Source organism: Aegilops tauschii, chromosome 2, assembly GCF_002575655.3.
Source record: "Aegilops tauschii subsp. strangulata cultivar AL8/78 chromosome 2, Aet v6.0, whole genome shotgun sequence".
Lineage (NCBI taxonomy): Eukaryota > Viridiplantae > Streptophyta > Magnoliopsida > Poales > Poaceae > Aegilops > Aegilops tauschii.
In genome coordinates this window covers 21,242,679-21,261,488 of record NC_053036.3, presented here as the reverse complement: position 1 = coordinate 21,261,488, position 18,810 = coordinate 21,242,679, and the positions used below count along the sequence as shown (strand labels likewise).

General features: G+C 46.5%; 1 protein-coding gene and 1 pseudogene across 2 annotated transcripts; one reads left to right on the top strand and one right to left on the bottom strand.

The window, feature by feature from the left end:
• The first annotated feature begins 7,763 nt into the window (after positions 1–7,763).
• On the top strand, positions 7,764–9,615 carry LOC141041491 (uncharacterized; annotated as a pseudogene).
• Positions 9,616–16,271: 6,656 nt separating this feature from the next.
• Positions 16,272–18,499, bottom strand: LOC109785884 (F-box only protein 7). 2 transcript variants are annotated; one of them, XM_020344466.3, is made up of 2 exons: positions 18,251–18,499; positions 16,272–18,181 (listed from the first exon to the last, which is right to left on the bottom strand). In XM_020344466.3, the coding sequence occupies exons 1-2, from the start codon at positions 18,486–18,488 to the stop codon at positions 16,401–16,403; spliced, it is 2,019 nt and encodes a 672-aa protein (XP_020200055.3). In that variant the 5' UTR covers positions 18,489–18,499; the 3' UTR covers positions 16,272–16,400. The 2 variants fall into 2 exon arrangements, with proteins under 2 accessions (XP_020200055.3, XP_073363847.1); XM_073507746.1 differs by having other exon boundaries at positions 16,272–18,175; positions 18,251–18,454.
• Positions 18,500–18,810: the final 311 nt, after the last annotated feature.

Below are 18,810 nucleotides of genomic sequence, written 5' to 3'. Positions count from 1 at the left end.
AACCGTAGACGTAGAAGCAAACCGGTACTTAAGCATCGAGCGAATGAGAGACGAGTGAGACGCCTTTAACTCCTAGAATGCCTTCTTCAACTTTCCTATACGCAATTCGTGCGCCAAATAGAACTGCTAGACTACGTCGAGTTGTGACCACTCATGCCTCTAAAGAGCGAGGCAAAGGGTAACACTAGGGTGGAGCTCCACCTTTTGTTCTTCCAGCTCGGACTCCTAAACTAGAAACTATATAAGAGGCACGATATGATCAGGTGTGTGCACTAAATCTCGACATGATGAAAGCTTATGAGAACTTCACTGCTATAGCCGATACGGGATCTAATGACTTATTTCTTAAAATAGGGTTTTGTGACTACCGAAAGTTTCTCTTTTCATGACACAGGGGAGGTCTCTGTGTCCCTAGTTTCTTTGGCCCATTTGAAATGAGCTACGAATAGGTCCTACTTCAGACAATCCTTCGTTGTCCCTTCAGAGGAGATGAGTGGGATGACGAATGAGTTCTTTAAACATCTCTATACTGCTGAAGGTACTGAAAGAATGGAGGATGTTCGTTCTGTCGATAGTTCCTCGGAAAGTATCTCAGGCAATGAATGAGCAATTGACTGCGCCCTTTACTGGTTCTGAAGTGTGACCTTTTTAAGATGTACCCTGAAAGGCCCCTGGCCCGGACGACTATCCAGCCCACTTTTTTTCAGCGAAGGTGGGATTTCTATGGTGATGAGGTTAGTGACTTCAGTTACCTTCTCGGTTCTTTTCAATGGGGAGCGTCTTGAGGAATTCCAACCTTCTCAGGGACTACGCCAGGGAGATCCAATCTCTCCGTACTTATTCTTGTTAGCAGCAGTTTAGGTATTCGAAATAGCGAAATACATAAATTATCTATCTCAAGTACGTCTCGTACTTATCTTGAGCCATCAGTCAGATTGAATGCAGCGCCCTGCCGGCAGCTCCTAACCTCTGTTCCTATGGGGGAAAGAAGGTGTGGCTTTGGACCCCAAACTCTTCCATGACGCCCTTCTTCTTATAGCGTGGGTAAGTGATCAATACAGAAAAAAATCACACCCATTGGATCCATCCTGATATGATTGGGTGATTTGCACGTTCCCTTAAGAACAAGCACACACACACTAAATCCTGAAAAGAAAGATAGATGCTCATCTTCACACTGATGGCAGCAGGCTCACTACGTACGTTGTCCAACCCACCTCGTAAGACATCTTTCCTCGGATAGCCGAGCGAAAGAGGAGGTCTCAAGCGTGCAAAAACACATGTATGAGCAGGAAAAGATGTGCAATCAAGCTCAGAGACTGCAGATAACGGATCTCTCAGGCACCGGTTTCCCTCAGTTCAGGAAGGGAAGCGAGCTTTCAAGGGTCCCAGGATAAAAAAAGGTAATTAATATGTCTCCGACCGAAGTGATAGATAAAGGCTTTACCCATTGGCAAGGAACGCTTGGAGGAGTGAAACAATGATTCCGCCTAGCGTAGGACACGTATATTTGATCCAATCTAGCAAGCGTAGCCAGCCCCACCCACGGGTGAAATTGTACAGCTCCCTATCTCGTTGAAAGCCCCTTTGCTTACGGAAGAGAAGAGTTGGATGCCGTGGTGGAAAAGCTCCCGTTTCAACTTGGCTTCTTGTAAGCTTCGGTATAAATAGCTCACTTGCGGGATCTAATCTCATTCTATGGGAACAGCTTTCATTTCTATCTTTTGGCTTAAAGTGGTGAACAAATCCTTTCTCTTCACTTTTTGTGCTCCGCATGGCTCCGGTCAAGATGTGACTCATCCTGTATATACATAATTAGGAGACCTCTCACGAACTTGTTAAAGAAAGGAGTACCATTTGTGTGGACAAGCCAAAGCAATCCTTTGATGTTCTCAAGCAAGCTTTAATTGAGGCCCCTGTGTTGGTTCTCCCTGATTTCAGTAAAAGATTTGTGCTAGAGATAGATGCCTGTGGGCATTGGAGCTGTGATAAGGGGTAGAATTATTCGTGTGGGGTGGGTTTCGAAGGGAAGGTTGCACAATAGATCGGAGATCCTTTGAGGAAGACTGAAATGACTATACTTATAGAATGGTCCATATCGAACAGATATGATACTGGTTTACACAGAGAATATTGCCTAGCTCTAAAACGGCAGCACCTGAGTGCAACTTCGAGTAAGAAAGAACAACCTTCTGCTACCTTTTTACCGGGGCATTGTTTTAACAACTTTAGCTGATTGATCTACGAATGGAGGGATTCAAGCTTATTTTTGTTAACCGAGATGCAAACGACTAACAAACTGGATTCGAAGCCACCTGTCGTAATAGTACCTGCGGGTTCTTTCTGTGGAGCCTTCAAATGCAATAGCTAGCTGCCCAACGGCCAATGCCATAGGCAAATCTCCATTTTCCAACTTATACAACTCTTTGGGGTCCAAAGATACTCGCCATTGCAACTTAATAAATAGGACCGGTGGGATCGCCTTCAATAGATATATCGGTTTCACTGCTTTCGTACCCTTTGTTTTGGTCATGTGGATGACCCGCAGACCGTAGATAAGATGGATACCCATGTACTGCCTTCAATGAAGAGAGTTTTACCAAGGACCCTTAGACAGATAGGGGGCACAGAAAAGAGGTATGCAACCTGCTGAATATTGTCACTGAATCGCTCACTGACAAATACTTGGGGCTCCCCTCCCTGGTAGGAGTGGATAGGAGTGACTGCTTCCAACACTTAATTGAGAGAGTTTGCACTCGGATTAATGGCTGCAAAGAGGAAGGGCTAATTGGCTCCGCCATGGAGACCGAAATACGAGCTTCTTTCATCACATCGAAGAAAAAAGAAGAACATAATAAAGTTTCTGAATGACTCAAACGGCAACAGGATCGAAGGTAATGACCAGTTAGCATCTCTGATACAGGGTTACTTTGAGGGACTGTTCACCTCAGAAGTCCTAGCTCCCGCCCCTGGGCTACTGGGGAAAGTAAACAGGCGAGTAACTGAAGAAATGAACGCAAGCCTCTTGGCTCCGTTCACGGCAGATGAAGTAAAGGCAGCACTCTGAATTCAATCGAGAGTTAGGTACAGTAATCTTCAGATATGACAAGACCTCCCCCAAAGCATTGTCAAGTGTTGGAATTAGGGCACCAACCACGAATAGGAGCTGTATAGAACTCCGGAAAGAGACCTTTGATGAAGTCGGCATCCTCCCAAGTGGCATTTGCTTGATCCAAACTAGCCCACTTACTTGGTTGCTGAAAAACCATGCAACGCAAGTAAATTTCCACACACTGGTTCACACGTTCTGTCTGGCCATCTGATTGTGGGTGATAGGCAGAGCTAAACCTCAATTTCACTTGTAGTGCTTTGAAGAAGGCCTGCCACATGTTACTTGTGAATATCCAGTTTCTATCAGAGACTATTGACTTTGGCAATCCATTCCACTTAAAAACATTATCCATGAAAGCATGAGAGACTGATTGTACTGTATAAGGGTGAGCAAGGGGAATGAAATGAGAATATTTAGTGAACCTGTCCACCACCAACAATATGACTTCTTTGCCCAATGATTTGGGAAGACCCTCAAAGAAATCCAGGGAGATGTCAGTCCAAGCAGAAGTAGGTAATGGCAGTGACCAGACAATTCTTCAATGTTGTGAAGGCCTCAATTTGAGCATCTGACCACTGGAATGAATCTTTTTTTAGACAGTCATGAAGTGGCCTAGAATTGATCCCATAATTCTTGACAAATCTTCCTTTTCTGCAGCCATACCAAGAAAACTCCTCAACTGAGTGATAGTCTTAGGTGCTGGCCATTCTTTGATGGCAACTATTTTGTGGGGGTCTGTAGATAGACCCTATCCTTAGATAACATGCCCTAAATACTCCACTTGAGGGACAGGAAAACTGCATTTGATAATCTTAGCATATAGTTTTTATGACCTTAGAATGTCCAGGACTAACTTTAGATGCTTGAGATGAGCTTGTTTGGTCTTGCTATATATCAGAATATCATCAAAGAATACCAAAAGGTATTTCCGGAGCAAAAACATGATTCATTAAAGATTGGAAGGTAGCAGGTGCATTAGTGAGTCCAAATGGCATCACTAAGTATTCATAATGACAAAAATATGTCCTAAAATTTATGAATGTCTTCTCTTCTCATTCTTATCTGATGATAACCTGATCTCAAATCAAGTTTGGAAAACAGTTGTGCACCATGTAGCTCATCTAATAGATCCTCAATGACAGGAATATTGAATTGATTTTCTGCACTTAACCCGAAAGCAAGTTTGAAAACAAGACCTGCTCTGTGAAGTGATGGAACTAGTGAAGGTTTAGGCTTCAGATCTGTGAAGTTCGGGTTTTGGAGTAGAGGTCAGAGGCTAGTGCGGGTAGCCCTGTCGGAAACTAGAAAGAAGAGGCTGATGCACCTGCCCGGCGGTGGGTGGGTTCAGCTCGATCAACTGGGATAGGAGTTGTTTTCTCTATCTTGCTCCATGGTGTTCAAGCAGTGCGTCCAGAAAGCTGTGATTCATGGGAGGGAGCAGCTTCAATAGCTTCGGCTATGAAAACTTTTAGTCTTGGAGCATCAGTGTCATCAGTTCACCCAAGATCAGCAGGACAAATAACTACTAGGTTTGTGCCAGAAAAGCGTCTTGCGTGACAGGGAAAGAGTGGAAAAAGAAAGAGATTCATCAGCTATGGAATCTGACAGGTATCGGTATTGAACAGAGGGGGTGTTCATAAAGCATCCCATGGATGGTAATGGTGCTTCCCCAGCTGCTGTTCCTACTCCTTTGGCTGGTGCCAAATTAGGTGACTTTGAAGTTGAAGCTTGCCCGCAGAATAATATAACCATGCTGGTAGTACTATAATTGCCTTAGAGCGCAGATGTCTCTGTCCCTAGGAACGTGATGCTTAGGTGCGAGGTGAAACACAAGCAGGAGATCGAGAAAAGAAATCATATGGATCGCAACCTACAGATGAAGAATCTGCTTCATTGTTCCCACCATCTATATCAGATGTTTAATAAGAATAGGAATCGAATAAGCTGCTGATTGACTGAGGAAGCATTTGAAAAGAAAGGAAGGGTGATGCTTGTTAAACAAAGCTGCGTGTGGGGCCGCCACGTATAGCTATAGTTTCTGCTGGAGCATCGGTTATTTCCGTTATTGCTCTAGTAGCATCGGTTATTGCTCAGGTTACGAATGACCCAATCTATCTATGGCAACCACCCCTACTTTTAGTAGATGGAGATGCGCACCTAGAAAAGACGGATGAAAGAGAACCTGCCCTTCTGACTTCTTCTCTTGTCTGTCCTTTACGCAAAGCGATCTATGGTCTCAACAAGCCCCGATAGCGTTGGTTTTTGAAGTTCAGCACAGTGGTTATGTTATCCAGGCAAGGTTTGCTCGGAGTGATCATGATTCGGCCATGTTCGTATCAGTTTATCCTCGAGGACGTGCTATTCTGTTGTTTTATGTTGATGATATCAAACTGACTGGTGATTACTCCGTTACCATATCGCTGATCAAGTGTCGCCTTCATCAATTATTTGCTATGAAGGCGCTGACGCGTCCTAAGCCTTTTCTTGGCTTGGAGGTCGCACATTCTCCTCGTGGATATTTGGTATCTCAGATCAAATAACGTCATGACTTGATCACTCAAGCTCAACTCAATGATGAGAAGACTGTTGACACTCCCTTGGAGCTTTACGTTAAACTCCGTCCGACTGATGGCTCACTATTATCTGATCCGACGCAGTACAGACAGTAGGTCGGCAGTTTGGTTTATCTGACGATCTCTTGCCCAGATGGCTTTTCCTAAGAAAGTCAGCCTTTCATGGCTGCCCCCCGGTCAGTTCACTTTGCAGCAGTTCATCGGATTCTTAGATATATTCGAGGTACCTTTTCTCGAGCCGTCCTTTTTTCCGTCATCGTCTTCTTTAGAGTTGCGTGCAACTACTGATGCCGATTGGGCCTTCAGATAGGTGCTCAACTACAGGCTTATCTATTTTATGGGGAGACGAGACACTATCTTGGATGAGATAAAAGCAATAGACAGTTGCTCCTTCCACTGCTGAAGCGGAGTACCGTGCCATGGCACACTACTAGATAGATTGTATGGCTCCGTTGGTGACTTTCTAATCGCGGGTTTCATTTGAAAAACCCCAACGCCATTCATCTTGCGTCAAATCCGGTCTTTCATGCAAGAGTTTCATTTTTGGCTGCTACTACGTTCGTCGAAAACTTCTTGATGGCACCATCATCTCATTACCTTATTTTTTCCCTTCGACTTCGGCTATGACCAATGCCCCACCTAGCTGAATAGGCATAACAAAGCTACCTGAAAAAGGCAAGGTGCACCTTAGATTGAGATCGACAAATTGTGTTTTGCCACATGGATTCTTTAGAAAGATTCCCGGATAAAGTTCAGTATAATATTTAGTTAGAATCTAAATAAAGGCGCATACGTGGGCGGGCAGGGGGGCCCACTACTTCTTCATTCAGGGGGGGGCTAGCCTCATGACTTCCCACTGGGCGAGGGGTGCACCTAACCCACCTACTCACTCATCAATTACGGTGTTCAGCTGACTTGCACAGAAAGACCCCTATTGTTTAGTAATTTGGCGCCCCATCTTTTGATTGACTGCTGTCAACTAATCTTTTCAATGTTCAATTCTACTCTATGTTAGAACATTTCTGTGAATGCTATTTCGATCTAAGTGGTCCTATTCTCTGTCCCGTGCTAGGAAGCATTACTCCTCTTTTCATTCCAAATTCTTCAATAAGACCGATACGATTGATTGGTCTGTCTGTTTCTCTTATTACTTTTTTGTATCCCCCTGTTCCTCGGATACAATTCGATCCTTCTACGGCCAAATCTCAATTTGTGGAAAGCCTTCGATCGCTTCCTTACGAAAACATCCATTTGTATATGGGTATAGACGGTCTTTCATTATTCTTCGTGATATTGACCACATTTCTGATCCCTATTTGCATTTCAGTGGGTTGGTCTGGTATGAGAAGTTTTGGGAAAGAGTATATTACAGCATTTCTAATTCGTGAATTTCTAATGATCGCCGTGTCCTGCATGCTGGATCCTCTACTATTCTATGTTCTTTCCGAAAGCGTGCCAATCCCTATGTTGTGCGGAGCTGAGCATCTTCTATTCGCTGGGATCAAGCTTTTCCTCTGCAGGGGCCTTGTGCAGTAAACCCCCTACGGGCGGTCCCCCGTCGTCGTAAAGTAGTAAAGGTCCCCACGAAGCTTTCGGGAAGAGGGGTAGTCTTGTGCGTAAGCATAGCATTTCTGGTCGAACCACCGAACCACACATCTTTTTTTGGTGGGAGGGTACTCCGAGTAGTGGGTACCTCGTAGGACCTCGACCCGCCTACTCAGGTCTTGTATGGATATGCAGGAAGGGGTGCTCCTAGGTGTGTGTAGGGGGTGTGTTTGTTCGCGAGAATGAATTCCTCGTCAAGTCAGGGGGGTGTGGACACACTTGCGCGAATTCGGGTAACGGCTACAAGGGATAAAAATAAAAGAAACTGTACCCGACCAGGGATGGACGTAAACTCGTAAGCTACCGAGGGTAGGGATAATCGTCCAGGTCTTATTTTAAAAAAAGCCGCCCCGCCACTGCAGGCAGGTTAGTTCCTCTGTCGTTGCCGGAGAGTTCTTAGCGAAGAGACCTTAGGATAAGTTGCTAAAACAAACGGAGGGGAGGATCGACCCGTTTAGTAGAATTCAGAAGAAAGACTGTTGGCAGCAGGTGGAGACATTTCTTTGGCCCCCTTCCAAATAAATGCGGGCAGGGTAGAGCTCGGCAGAGGGTTCGAGAATAGGGTAGGGTTTTTTACGGTCGGGTCCCCTACCACTAGTCCGGCTAGCCTTCTTTCAGGCAGGAAGCAGGCCTAAACGACGGGCGGGCATCTCCCGCTACGCAAGCAGCATTGTTCGCCACCACCCGAGAAGCAAAAGATTCGAGAGTCAAGGCGGAAAAGACAAGCATAGTGGTCTAATGACAAGGGCCGACGACGGAAGCTCGGGACGGAGCCGTATGATGCGGAAGTCTCACGTACGGTTCCCTGAGAAGGGAGTGGCTACCCACTGGAGCTTCGACCAACTACCACCGGTCAATTCCGCTTTGGGGCCACCCCTGACTCTACCATCATTATAGGGGTATGGGGTTCGAGACAAAGAAAGATCAAGGCAGCATATCAGTTTTTCCTATATAATTTACTTGGATCCGTTTTTATGCTATTAGCTATTCTGTTGATTCTTCTCCAAACAGGAACCACCGATTTACAAATTTTATTAACCACTGAATTTAGTGAGCGGCGCCAAATCCTTCTATGGGTTGCTTTTTTCGCCTCTTTTGCCGTCAAAGTGCCTATGGTACCAGTTCATATTTCGTTATCCGAAGCCCATGTAGAGGCACCTACGGCTGGATCCTTCATATTGGCTGGAATTCTTTTAAAATTGGGAACCTACGGGTTTTTAAGATTTTCGATACCCATGTTTCCCGAAGCGACACTTTGTTTCACTCCTTTCATTTATACTCTAAGCGCGATTGCTATAATATATACTTCCTTGACCACTTTAAGACAGATCGATCTTAAGAAGATCATTGCCTACTCCTCAGTAGCCCTTATGAATTTGGTGACTATTGGTATGTTTAGTCGGGCGGCGGCCGTTAGGTCACCTATTTTGAGTTATGGACACACAAGCAAGGCCAAAACATGTGTGCCCGGCGTGTGACCCATCAACCTACTAGCAATAGGGGAGAAAACTTAGCATGTCGCAAGAAAAGCGTCGATTCGAGGCGTCAGCAAAACACCGCCGTCTGTTCCTAAAACAAAACCCCTTAGCACCCCGGGACGGGAGTGGGGGACGGCCCTACGCAGACAGCAGCAGCACCGGCTCTACGAAGTCCGAATCGAATCTTTCGGTTGGCTTTCCCGTGAATAAGAATTGTTGGGCGCGGCGAAGCGAGCACTTCTAGCTGTTTCGCTTGCTTCTTTCTTATTGTGGCGGCTATTATGATTCAAATCGATTGATAGATGGCCTGATCTGTTCTGATAGATCGAAAGGTTTTCTATCAATAATAAGGGTTGACCTCTTTCTATCTATTGATGATACAAGATATCTATCTATTCTGGATCCATCAGAAAGAAATCGATATGTATCTGATTTTTTCTACATCGTATGTAGAGCACCCAAGCGTTTGGCCAGCTCAGTTCTATTATCCATCGGTCCAATGCACTGGCTCATCTCATGGAGGGAAAAAGCAAATGTAGTTAGTTGTCTTGTTGTTGTTCGCCGCCTCGACACATTCCCCGGCATCGTCCCACACAGAAAGAAAGAGCGTGGAGCCCCGGCCCGACCTGTAAGTCCGCTAACGTAAAGCGAGGAGTTGAGCCTGAACTGGCGAACCGAAGTCACTTTCGTAACCATACTTCCTACAGCTAACACGTGCCCAGTCCAGCGGGAACGCGAAGCGCAAACGAACATGAGCTGCTATACCGAATCCCCCGCTGGCCATCGGGGACCTAGTGGTAAGGCCATGATCCGCAGGGGAAGGGATCACTCATTCTTCTATTGGGGACAGGTGCACGAACGACAACTCCAAACGTCAGACATCCGCCGCCTATACCTACCGTTTAGGTGGCACCAGCGAGATCCAGCTAAGGTAAGGAACTTCATGTCGCGGCTGCTCCACTCCGCTGCGGTCTTTTGAACTGAACTTCGTTGCCTTCCCGCGCGAAACGAATGGGCGCTGTGTCGTGGGTCAGTTTTGGGGCGGGGGCAGAGAGAGACCAGAAGAATGATTCATTTGGATCGACGAGCCATTTCGCAAATCAATAGAATGTCTCTCTATCCATATCTATTCTATCTTTATATGACGGGCCATAAAAAAAAGAAGTATTTTTTTATGGCATGCAGGATGATCGCGCCTAGTAGCCACATATCAGCTGTCCTCAATATGCGGGATTTCCGTTGGATCAGATCTTTTGCTTTGACGAATTTGGACCTAGCGAAAAGGACTCTAAGCCTTCGCGCAAACAAGCAAAGTAGAAGCAAGACGAGGAAGCGGAGCTGTCGTAGAAGCAGTAGCTTCCCCCGACAATATACAATACAACAGTAGCGACCATGAAAAAAAGCCCCTTGTTTAACGAGTTCGCTGCTTTTCCTAGGCCGGAGAAGGGCAACTACTTATTGATTGATCGCCTTTCTTTGATATGTGTTCAATTTAGTACAATACAAACTACAACTAGATCAAAGCGGAAGGGCCACTCACTATAGAAGCTATAACTAGAAAAGCCCTAGCCAATAGTTTAGTAGTCGGCCAAACCCCCATGCTCACGACATGTTCTTGATATTGATTGAGTTGGAGGGAGTCAAAGACTACCACGGAATCCTTCCATAGTCACCCCGGTGACCTTCGTCACCAAAGCGTCACGACAGTTTCCAAGACCCCTCATATAATCTCCAGTGGGGATCAGTCGGAGCACGTAGGAATGCCGACCACTACATAAGCCGCAGGCGGAGAAAGCTTGAAGAGCTTCCCTTCATTCGCTTCGCGGGAGTCGCACACAGCACATAGCTGGAAGTCAGAGGGCCCGTACTACCTGCCTAACCCTTCGCTCCGAGGGACCGTAGAACAGAAAGCGCCTTCTAAACAACTCGGCAGAAGGGAAGGGGCCTATGTATTTGCATGACCCCTGCGGATTTGACCCTACCTACACCCGGAGCCAATCCCCTAGCGGTCCTGCCGCCACGCCGCAGAACAGGAGCTCGTGTGAAACCTTGGATTTCTGGCGTAACAGCGGTGGAAGGTATCAAAATATTACGGCTGCATAACATAGTATATACGCTAAGGTCGGCCAAAATATGGACACCCGAAGGGACCGGCGCGCACAATCCTATCCTATCCGAGCCCGTCATTGCATGCACTTCGGACAGCCGTCCGTAGCATCATAAGGAGCACCTCCCTTTCAAGGTACCCAAATGGAACGGTCTTTATTTGTGTTGTTGGTTGGTCTTTCTCAACGTGGTCTATAGCACGAAAAACCATTCTTTACAAGATAGGGCCGTTCACATGAAAGAAAATACAAAATCCATTCTTCATGGTCGGGCGCATTTCTGCAAATCCTCCAGGATCACAAGTGGAACGCTATGCAAGGGTGGGGAGGCTGCGAGCTCCGCGTCGAACAGAAAGAAGCAAGCAGGGGGTGTTGCCGTAGCGCGCCGGAGAGCAATCGTAGGCAACCAAACTAAATAAGGCTACAAAAGTAGCTAGCTAGCGTTTTTAAGCTGGCTGCCTTTTCTAGCGCACGTACTCTTCTGTGGAGTCGCATGGAACGAGCCTTGTCTTCCCTCCAACGACTAGCTCCCTTTTCTTGTTCCGGTCACCCTTCTCTTGCCGTGGAAGGACTTTTGCCTGTGGTGTGGTCCAACCCGTGGGCGGAGTCGCCCTCATCCCCCCATTGCTCATTGCTCCCTGCAGCTTCGCTGGGCTTTACCTGCGTGGGCGCGGGCTTCTATAAGAGAATGAAAAGCTCTCTTTTTACAATAAAACGCGAACCGCGCGGAGCCCACCCTTTTTCGTTTTCTGCCACCACTGGGTGGCCGCAGGGGAAACACAGCCCAGCCGCCTCTCGGGAAAGGGGGGGTGGGCCTACCTATCCCGAGGGAGCAGCTGAGAGGTTCCATATGCCGAGCCGAAGGGCAGAACTTTAGTGCGTGATCGTAGTATGTCACCTCGTCTCGTCCTCGCAGCATCGAAGAGTACCTATGCACTATGTTCCGGTTCACTGATAAGGAAGATAGAGTTGGGGTGGGGGTCTACGATGTGATACTATAGTATGCCCCGGGGAGAAAGATGCGCAACTCAAAACGAAAGCAGGAAGCGTGTTGTCAAAAATGTCGGAGGTTACCAGATCTCTGAGACTACCATCGATCCGACAGAGCGGAACGACCAGAAAAAGAAGTGGAGTTAGAAAGCCGTATGATAGGTGGTAACTATCTTGTACGGTTCGGGGGGTAAGCAGCGTACTCTGGGGGAATATTAGGCTCTATCGAACATACAGGGAATTGGAGGTAGCATTTTACTTATGATAAGTCATGGACTGGTTTCTTCAGCCCTTTTTCTATGTGTTGGTGTTCTATATGACCGACATAAGACTCGACTTGTTAGATATTATGGAGGTTTAGTGAGCACCATGCCGAATTTCTCTAGCATTTTCTTCTTTTTCACTTTAGCCAATATGAGTTTACCCGGCACTAGCAGCTTTATCGGGGAATTTCTAATCTTAGTAGGAGCTTTCCAAAGAAATAGCTTAGTAGCCACATTAGCTGCGCTTGGGATGATTTTAGGCGCGGCGTATTCCCTTTGGCTATATAATCGTGTGGTTTCTGGAAATTTAAAACCCGATTTCCTCTATAAATTCTCCGATCTAAATGGTAGAGAAGTTTCCATATTTCTACCTTTTCTTGTTGGAGGGGCGACCGTCCGTTGAACTACCAAAAAAGGGTAAACCAATGTGATCATGACATTGTAGGTGCTTGCGATGGGACGGATGCGACTTCCCTCATAAGTAATGGGTGGCATAGCCCGTAGTGGAAGTCCCCTTTTTTTATCCATTTCTTTATTGCCCCAGAGGGGCCCACCCTGGTGGGACCGAGAGAAAGAAAGGACGGGGGGGCGACCATGCATGGCACTTCTCGACCGTGTCTCCGAGGGACAGTTGAACGAGCGACTCATGAATGCTGCCGGGTCGGACGAGCCAATAACTCGAACGTGTTCGGTCAGTTTTTTGAGCAAGAATCACAGCGTTACCTTACCTTCACCATGATACGGACTCCAAGTTCTTATGGCAGAGCACGAGGAGTTTCCTTCAATATGATGATGAGAATGGAAACCAGAAGCACGACTGGGTCTTCGTAGTCCGAGATCATACTTATATATCAGTCACAGTAACGTAAGCATGAGACTTTTTGGTAGTACCGGTGAACCAGATGGCCGCGGCGAGGGAATCTGGGACGGAGGACTCGTAATATTTCTATAGATCTGGCAAAAGCGAAAGACCCCTAACGTCAGGGGCTGACCACTGAGCTCACTCAGGCCCCGCTGGGCGGGCCAGAGTGGGTGCGAGCTGGAATTGCCATAGCTTATGGTTAGAGCAATAGGAAAGGGCCCAGCAGAGAGAACAGTCAGGATAACGAGCGCGGAGCCCACTTGGCAGGCGGCAGGAGCAGCGGGCAAGTGCTTGCTTGGTAGGCCAACAGCCCTGTGAACCGGGCGAGGCACTTGACGAAAGGGGGGCACGCTGAGCAAGTACGCAAAATTGGCCCTGCGGAGCTTTCAAAAAGAAAAGCAAGGACCACTACGGGAGGTCGAACCACGGACCGGAGGTAGTAGAACGTGGTCCGCACCGGTCAATATTGGATCAAACAATAGGGGACCGTAGCACTGACCTTTTTTTCAAGACAATAGGTACTGTTCCCTACCGAGACAAGGGACACTCTCAACGGATCCTCCACGCGCTGGGCATACCATAGTTCTTCCGTGCGTCTTTATCGTGGCGGAAACAGAACACGAGGGAAAGACCCGGCCGACTCGCCCAGGGCACGAGGGCGAGCCATACGAGAGTGAGTCAAATTCTGTCTACGTTCTCGGTTTGGGTTCGGGCCCCTCTCGATCTTTTGCGTATAAGGGAAGGGGGAAGGAGTCTAAATCTATGGACATTAATGACCCACCATTGATGGATGTTGCACATGACACGAGAAATTCGACTCGTCGGTCCGGTGCTAATAGAAGTCGCTTACTCTCCGTCTAGCGAAGGTGCCAGATCCTTAAAGTAAAGTATCTATCAGCCTAGTGTACCAACCACGTGGTACGACGGGCACTCAAAGACCTGGCGAATGAGGGCCCACCCCACCCAAGAGCACTTATGTCATATGGGAACTCTCGGCTGGAAACAATCCTTATGGTTTTTATATCCGGTTAGAATAATAAGAAAGAATCAAAGTCCAGGTTGGTTGGTGAGCCTAGTGATAGGAGACTATCTAGCTTGGTTCGGAGAGGACTTGTTGGGTTTCAGATTTGTTTTTTGCTAAATGTTACGGCCTAAATGCTGAACTATTGACCCTACTTGTTCGGATGGGTGTTCACCCCAAAGTGTTCCTGGAATGCATGCATACATCCGTAAGTAACTTAGTGCAACATGGCAAATTTCATTGAGAGGAATCAGCAAAGAAAAGAAATCTTCTCCGGGTGATCAAGTTCCTTTTTCGGTCTGGGCCACGTCTTTGCTTTCTTCAGAGGCCCATTTTCCTGGGCATCAGTGAGTGGAATACTTAACAGTGATTACATTCTTATTAAGATTCCATTGCTCGAATGGGACTTGTTTGTTGGCATCGACCTCGATAAGAAGCAAGGGAGTGGTGCCGAAGCGAACGGAGCTGCAGAGCCGTTTGTTTACCAATCCGCCAACTTAAGCTAGGAAAAGTGTAAGAGACCGTGCATCTTCATGTAAATAAAGGTAAATAATCTCAGAAACAGTCAAGAAACCGGGAATTTTTTATTCCATTTCTTAGCCAGGGCAAGCCCTACCGACCTACGACTGGAGAAGATGTTGCGTTGTTCGTATCACTTGCTAGAGATAGAGAAGCTAGAACAGGAACTGCCCGGGAGGGTTCAAAGAATGAGGTCTTCACCTTTGAGCTAGATCTCATCTCATTCTAGCACATACTACGAGCGATTGACTTAAAGAATACAACAAATGGTTGTGGGGTTATCTTTGTACCCTGTGACTACAACCACAAGGTCCGAATCAAGCGAAACGGCTGAGGCGCAAGCCCTTTTCTCGCCACTACTCTGTGTACCCAAAGTCAGCAACCTTTTTGGCACGCTGGCTAGCAAGTTCATTGCTTCAATGACATGAATTCAATCAAGTGGACAAATCCTATCCTGGAAAATATGGGCAATCAGCTGGAAACTCAATAGTCTTACGCGGAAAGCACTCAACCGGCCTTCCTCTTCTGAATTATATGAATGACAGAAATCAGTCCTCACTTGTATTAACTTCATGAGTGAAGAGATAGACAAGGTGGTGAAAAGCATGAAACCAAATACTGCTCCAGGTCCAGATGGCTTCTCTGTTAGCTTTTTAGAGCTTTTTGGCCCCAGTTGAGAGATATACTAATATAAATGCTTCAGGAGCTGTATCATGGCAGGTTGAACTTGTCCAGACTAAACTATGGTGTCATTTCTCTACTGCCAAAGATTAAGGATGCTAATAGTATCCTACAGTATAGACCCATATGTGTTCTAAATGTTATGTTTAAAGCTATTACCAAAGCTCTGACACTTAGATTTACTCCTCTGGCTCGACAAGTAATCAGCTCTCTTCAGACTGGATTTATTCCTGGGAGGTACATTTTGGATGGATGTGTAATTCTTCATGAAGTTTTGCATGAGTTGAATCTGAAGGAATTTTGCTTCAGTTGGACTTTGAAAAAGCTTATGATAGAGTTCAGTGGCCTTTCTTGGCAGAGGTAATGCATAGGAAAAACTTCCCTGACAGGTGGATAGATTGGATTAGACAAGCAGTGGAAGGAGGCAAAGTGTGTGTGAATATGAATGGAGATTGGCGAGAATATTTCTCTACTTTCAGAGGTTTGAGGCAAGGAGATCCTCTTTCTCCTTTGCTTTTTCACCTAGTAGGTGATGCACTATCTGCAATTCTGGATAGAGCTAAGGAAGCAGGTGTGATTAGAGGTTTGGTACCACATCTGATACCAGGGGGGATTAGTCATTTGCAATATGGTTCTGATACTTTGCTTTTTTTGCATAATAGCATGGAGTCTATTACTGGATTCTAATTCCTTCTCTACTGTTTAGAGGAAATGTCTGGCATGAAAGTCAATTACTTGAAGAGTGATATTTTGAGTTAACTGTGAGATAGGCAAATTTCCAATAAAATATATATCTTCAGGCTCTTTTGAGTTACCAGAAGTGATTGCAACACAATCATTTTCTGTAGGTGGCCAACTAGCCAATGCGAGAAAATGATCTGCAGCTCCCCCTGATTCACTACTAGCATTATTTGGCCCATCAGAAGCTCAACATCACTGCTTGACTCCCTGTCGTGTTCGTCATTTTCAGAATTCGGACATATCTCCACATATATTTCAGCTACACTTCCAACACCACAAATAGGACGACATGAGCATAGGAGAAGATATACGACAGAAAAATGATAAGAACAAGAACATAAATCAATTAAGTATCACTCAACTTTTCCCTTGACACATTAAACTTTGGAGAATTACATGATTATAACATATGCAAGCAGATAAAACTCAAAACTATTTATTCAGAGCCAACTAGGTACAGGCTAGCCATATCTTAGTTGCTTCATTGAATCCATCGATCTGTTTTCTTCGATCTCCCCCTGAAGCCAAGTTCATCTTTCGAAGATCAGGTGTAATCCACATTGGGGCCGGAAAGTTTGACCAAAGCTGCGGAGACAGAAGGTCCTCCTTGCTGTTATCATCCAAGTTGAGAACTCCCATATCACAGTGATTATTCTTCAATCCACATGCCCATAAAGAATTATCATCGGTGAAGTAGGCATGATTTGCCCTGAGAGACGGATATTCTTCAGCTCCAAGACAAAGTGATTGATTATGCCCAAGAAACAACACATGGTCATGCAAGCAATTGATTTCCTTAAGTTCACTTCCAGCAGCGTCAAATTCATATATCCTATATTGCGTAGTGTTCCAAAACACAGATGCCCCAGGTTCAGGTTCTACATTATGATCCTCAAAGATTCTCCATATAAGTAGCAGACTGCCCCATGGAGCTTGAACAACGTACATGTACTCGCAGTCATACTCCCTGGGTGTGCTTATAATCGTCTTCCTTGTGACCACAGGGCCACTAAGATCAAAGGTGTGAAGTTCTCCCTTGTAAGTGCACGCAGCATGCAACAAGCCATCCTTGTAAGTGCAGTCACTATAGTCATCATAAGGTGGCAACCAGGTCCACTTATCATCCCCAACCCTTGCAAAAGAGAGCTGACGCATTGGATTATGGATGAGCATGACAATGTAGCTTCCAGTGGATGTATCAGGGAAAACAAACGCTTTATAGTGGAGTTCATGCCGCAGCTTGTCAAGAGCGAAGATTGATGGCGAGCTATAAACACCACGGGCTCTACTGTGCCATGAGAATTCATACTTGTGGAGAGCACCATACTCATCAACTATGGGGTTCACCTGCTCGATGGTGATCACTGATGGGAGAGCAATCTGTTCACATGTGATGGGATTGACAAGGTGCATCTCAGATCTGTCGTCAACAGTTACCAGCCAGCCATGTGAGGACCCGATCAAACACCTAGTGCGTATAGGCGGCTCCGGGAGAGTTAACTTGTACGACCTCTTCTCCGCGAGGCTGTAGAGGCATGCAACACTCTCACCAGCGGATTCGGAAGTGTAGAGGAGGCATGGCGTCTGCTGGAGTTTGTACTGCCCAAGGCTCCGTAGGCTTGTGTATGTGGAGCGCCAGGAGGAGCAGACAGAGCCGGCACGCACGAGGTCAGGGATCTCAAGGGTGGCAAAGATACCCATCAAGATGTCCGGAGGCAGCTCCGGCAGTGTGCCTAGTGTAGTCTTCTTGGTCAGTTGTAGCTCAACATGTTCAGCTTTGCAGAATTTCTTCGGTAACCTGGGAGTGAAGCCTAGCAGCTTTGGCAAATTTCTGAAGATTAGGGTGCACAAATACGTCCTGTGTATAGCAAGCTTCCCTAAGCTCATTATCCTGGCAACACTACATGACTCCATTGGAGCAGAGTCTCTGCAGATATCTTCTGCTTCGGCCAAACTGACAAATCTCTCTGCAGATATCTTCAGCTTGGGCCAAACTGACAAAAAATTCAGTAAGTTGAACGCAAATTTCTGCAGAGGAAAGGCTGGCTCCTGGCGATACTTATAGAGATAGATCACCAGCCGATTCAAATTCCAGTAGGAGAAGCAAATCCGAGCCCAAGAACAATACGGATATGGACTGAATTCGATTCCCAGGGCGCTTCTAGTGCTACAACACGGACTGGCACTCGGCAAAGATTCCGACTTGTGCTGAATTTCGGGCGAGCCTGTTCCTGCAGGAATTCCGAGTCACGCTCCATGTTCTTCACCGGCAAGCAAAGGGCGAAAGGAAGAGCACTAACCGGCGGCGGGCGACCAGAGGGGATTAATCGGCCGGGGGAGGAGCTGGGGCAGCCGCCTACCGCAACTGGGAGCTGGTTCGTCCGAACTGTGGCCAGCGAAGACAGAGATTTGAACCGCTGGGAAGAGGAAGCTGGCTTCGCACCGCCGCCGGCGGCGGCGGCGGCGGCGGCGAGGGAGTGGTGCTGGAGCGGTCAGTTGGCGAGCGGCCTGTAGGCCTTGGCCCATGCATACATACATGTCTGCAGAGTGGCCGGTTTGGCCTAATGAATTTCTTATTCATTCCACTAGAAAAAAAAACTAGAAAAAACAATTTTGCCTAAAAATACTAGAAAAACAATTTCTTATTCATGGAAACATTTCACTTGTGATTGATGTTGGCAGATAGAAGAATGGGATTGCTTTTGTCAAACACTTTTCCATCTTTGGTCCTCTTGAGGTTGAATTCGGGCCCGCAAATCTGTAAAAATATTGAAACTCTAGCTTTCTGTCTGTGCATGAGATGCCATGCTTCTGTTTAGCCCGGAATCTCCCCGGAAGTTTTACCCGAAAATTCTCGGCT

Bases quoted from the DNA above. Each gene is read 5' to 3' on its own strand.
- LOC109785884 (XM_020344466.3), bottom strand. From the start codon at position 18,488: ATGTATGTATGCATGGGCCAAGGCCTACAGGCCGCTCGCCAACTGACC. The intron at 18,182-18,250 runs GTTAGTGCTCTT...GAATTCCTGCAG, and splicing joins CCTCTGGTCGCCCGCCGCCG to GAACAGGCTCGCCCGAAATT.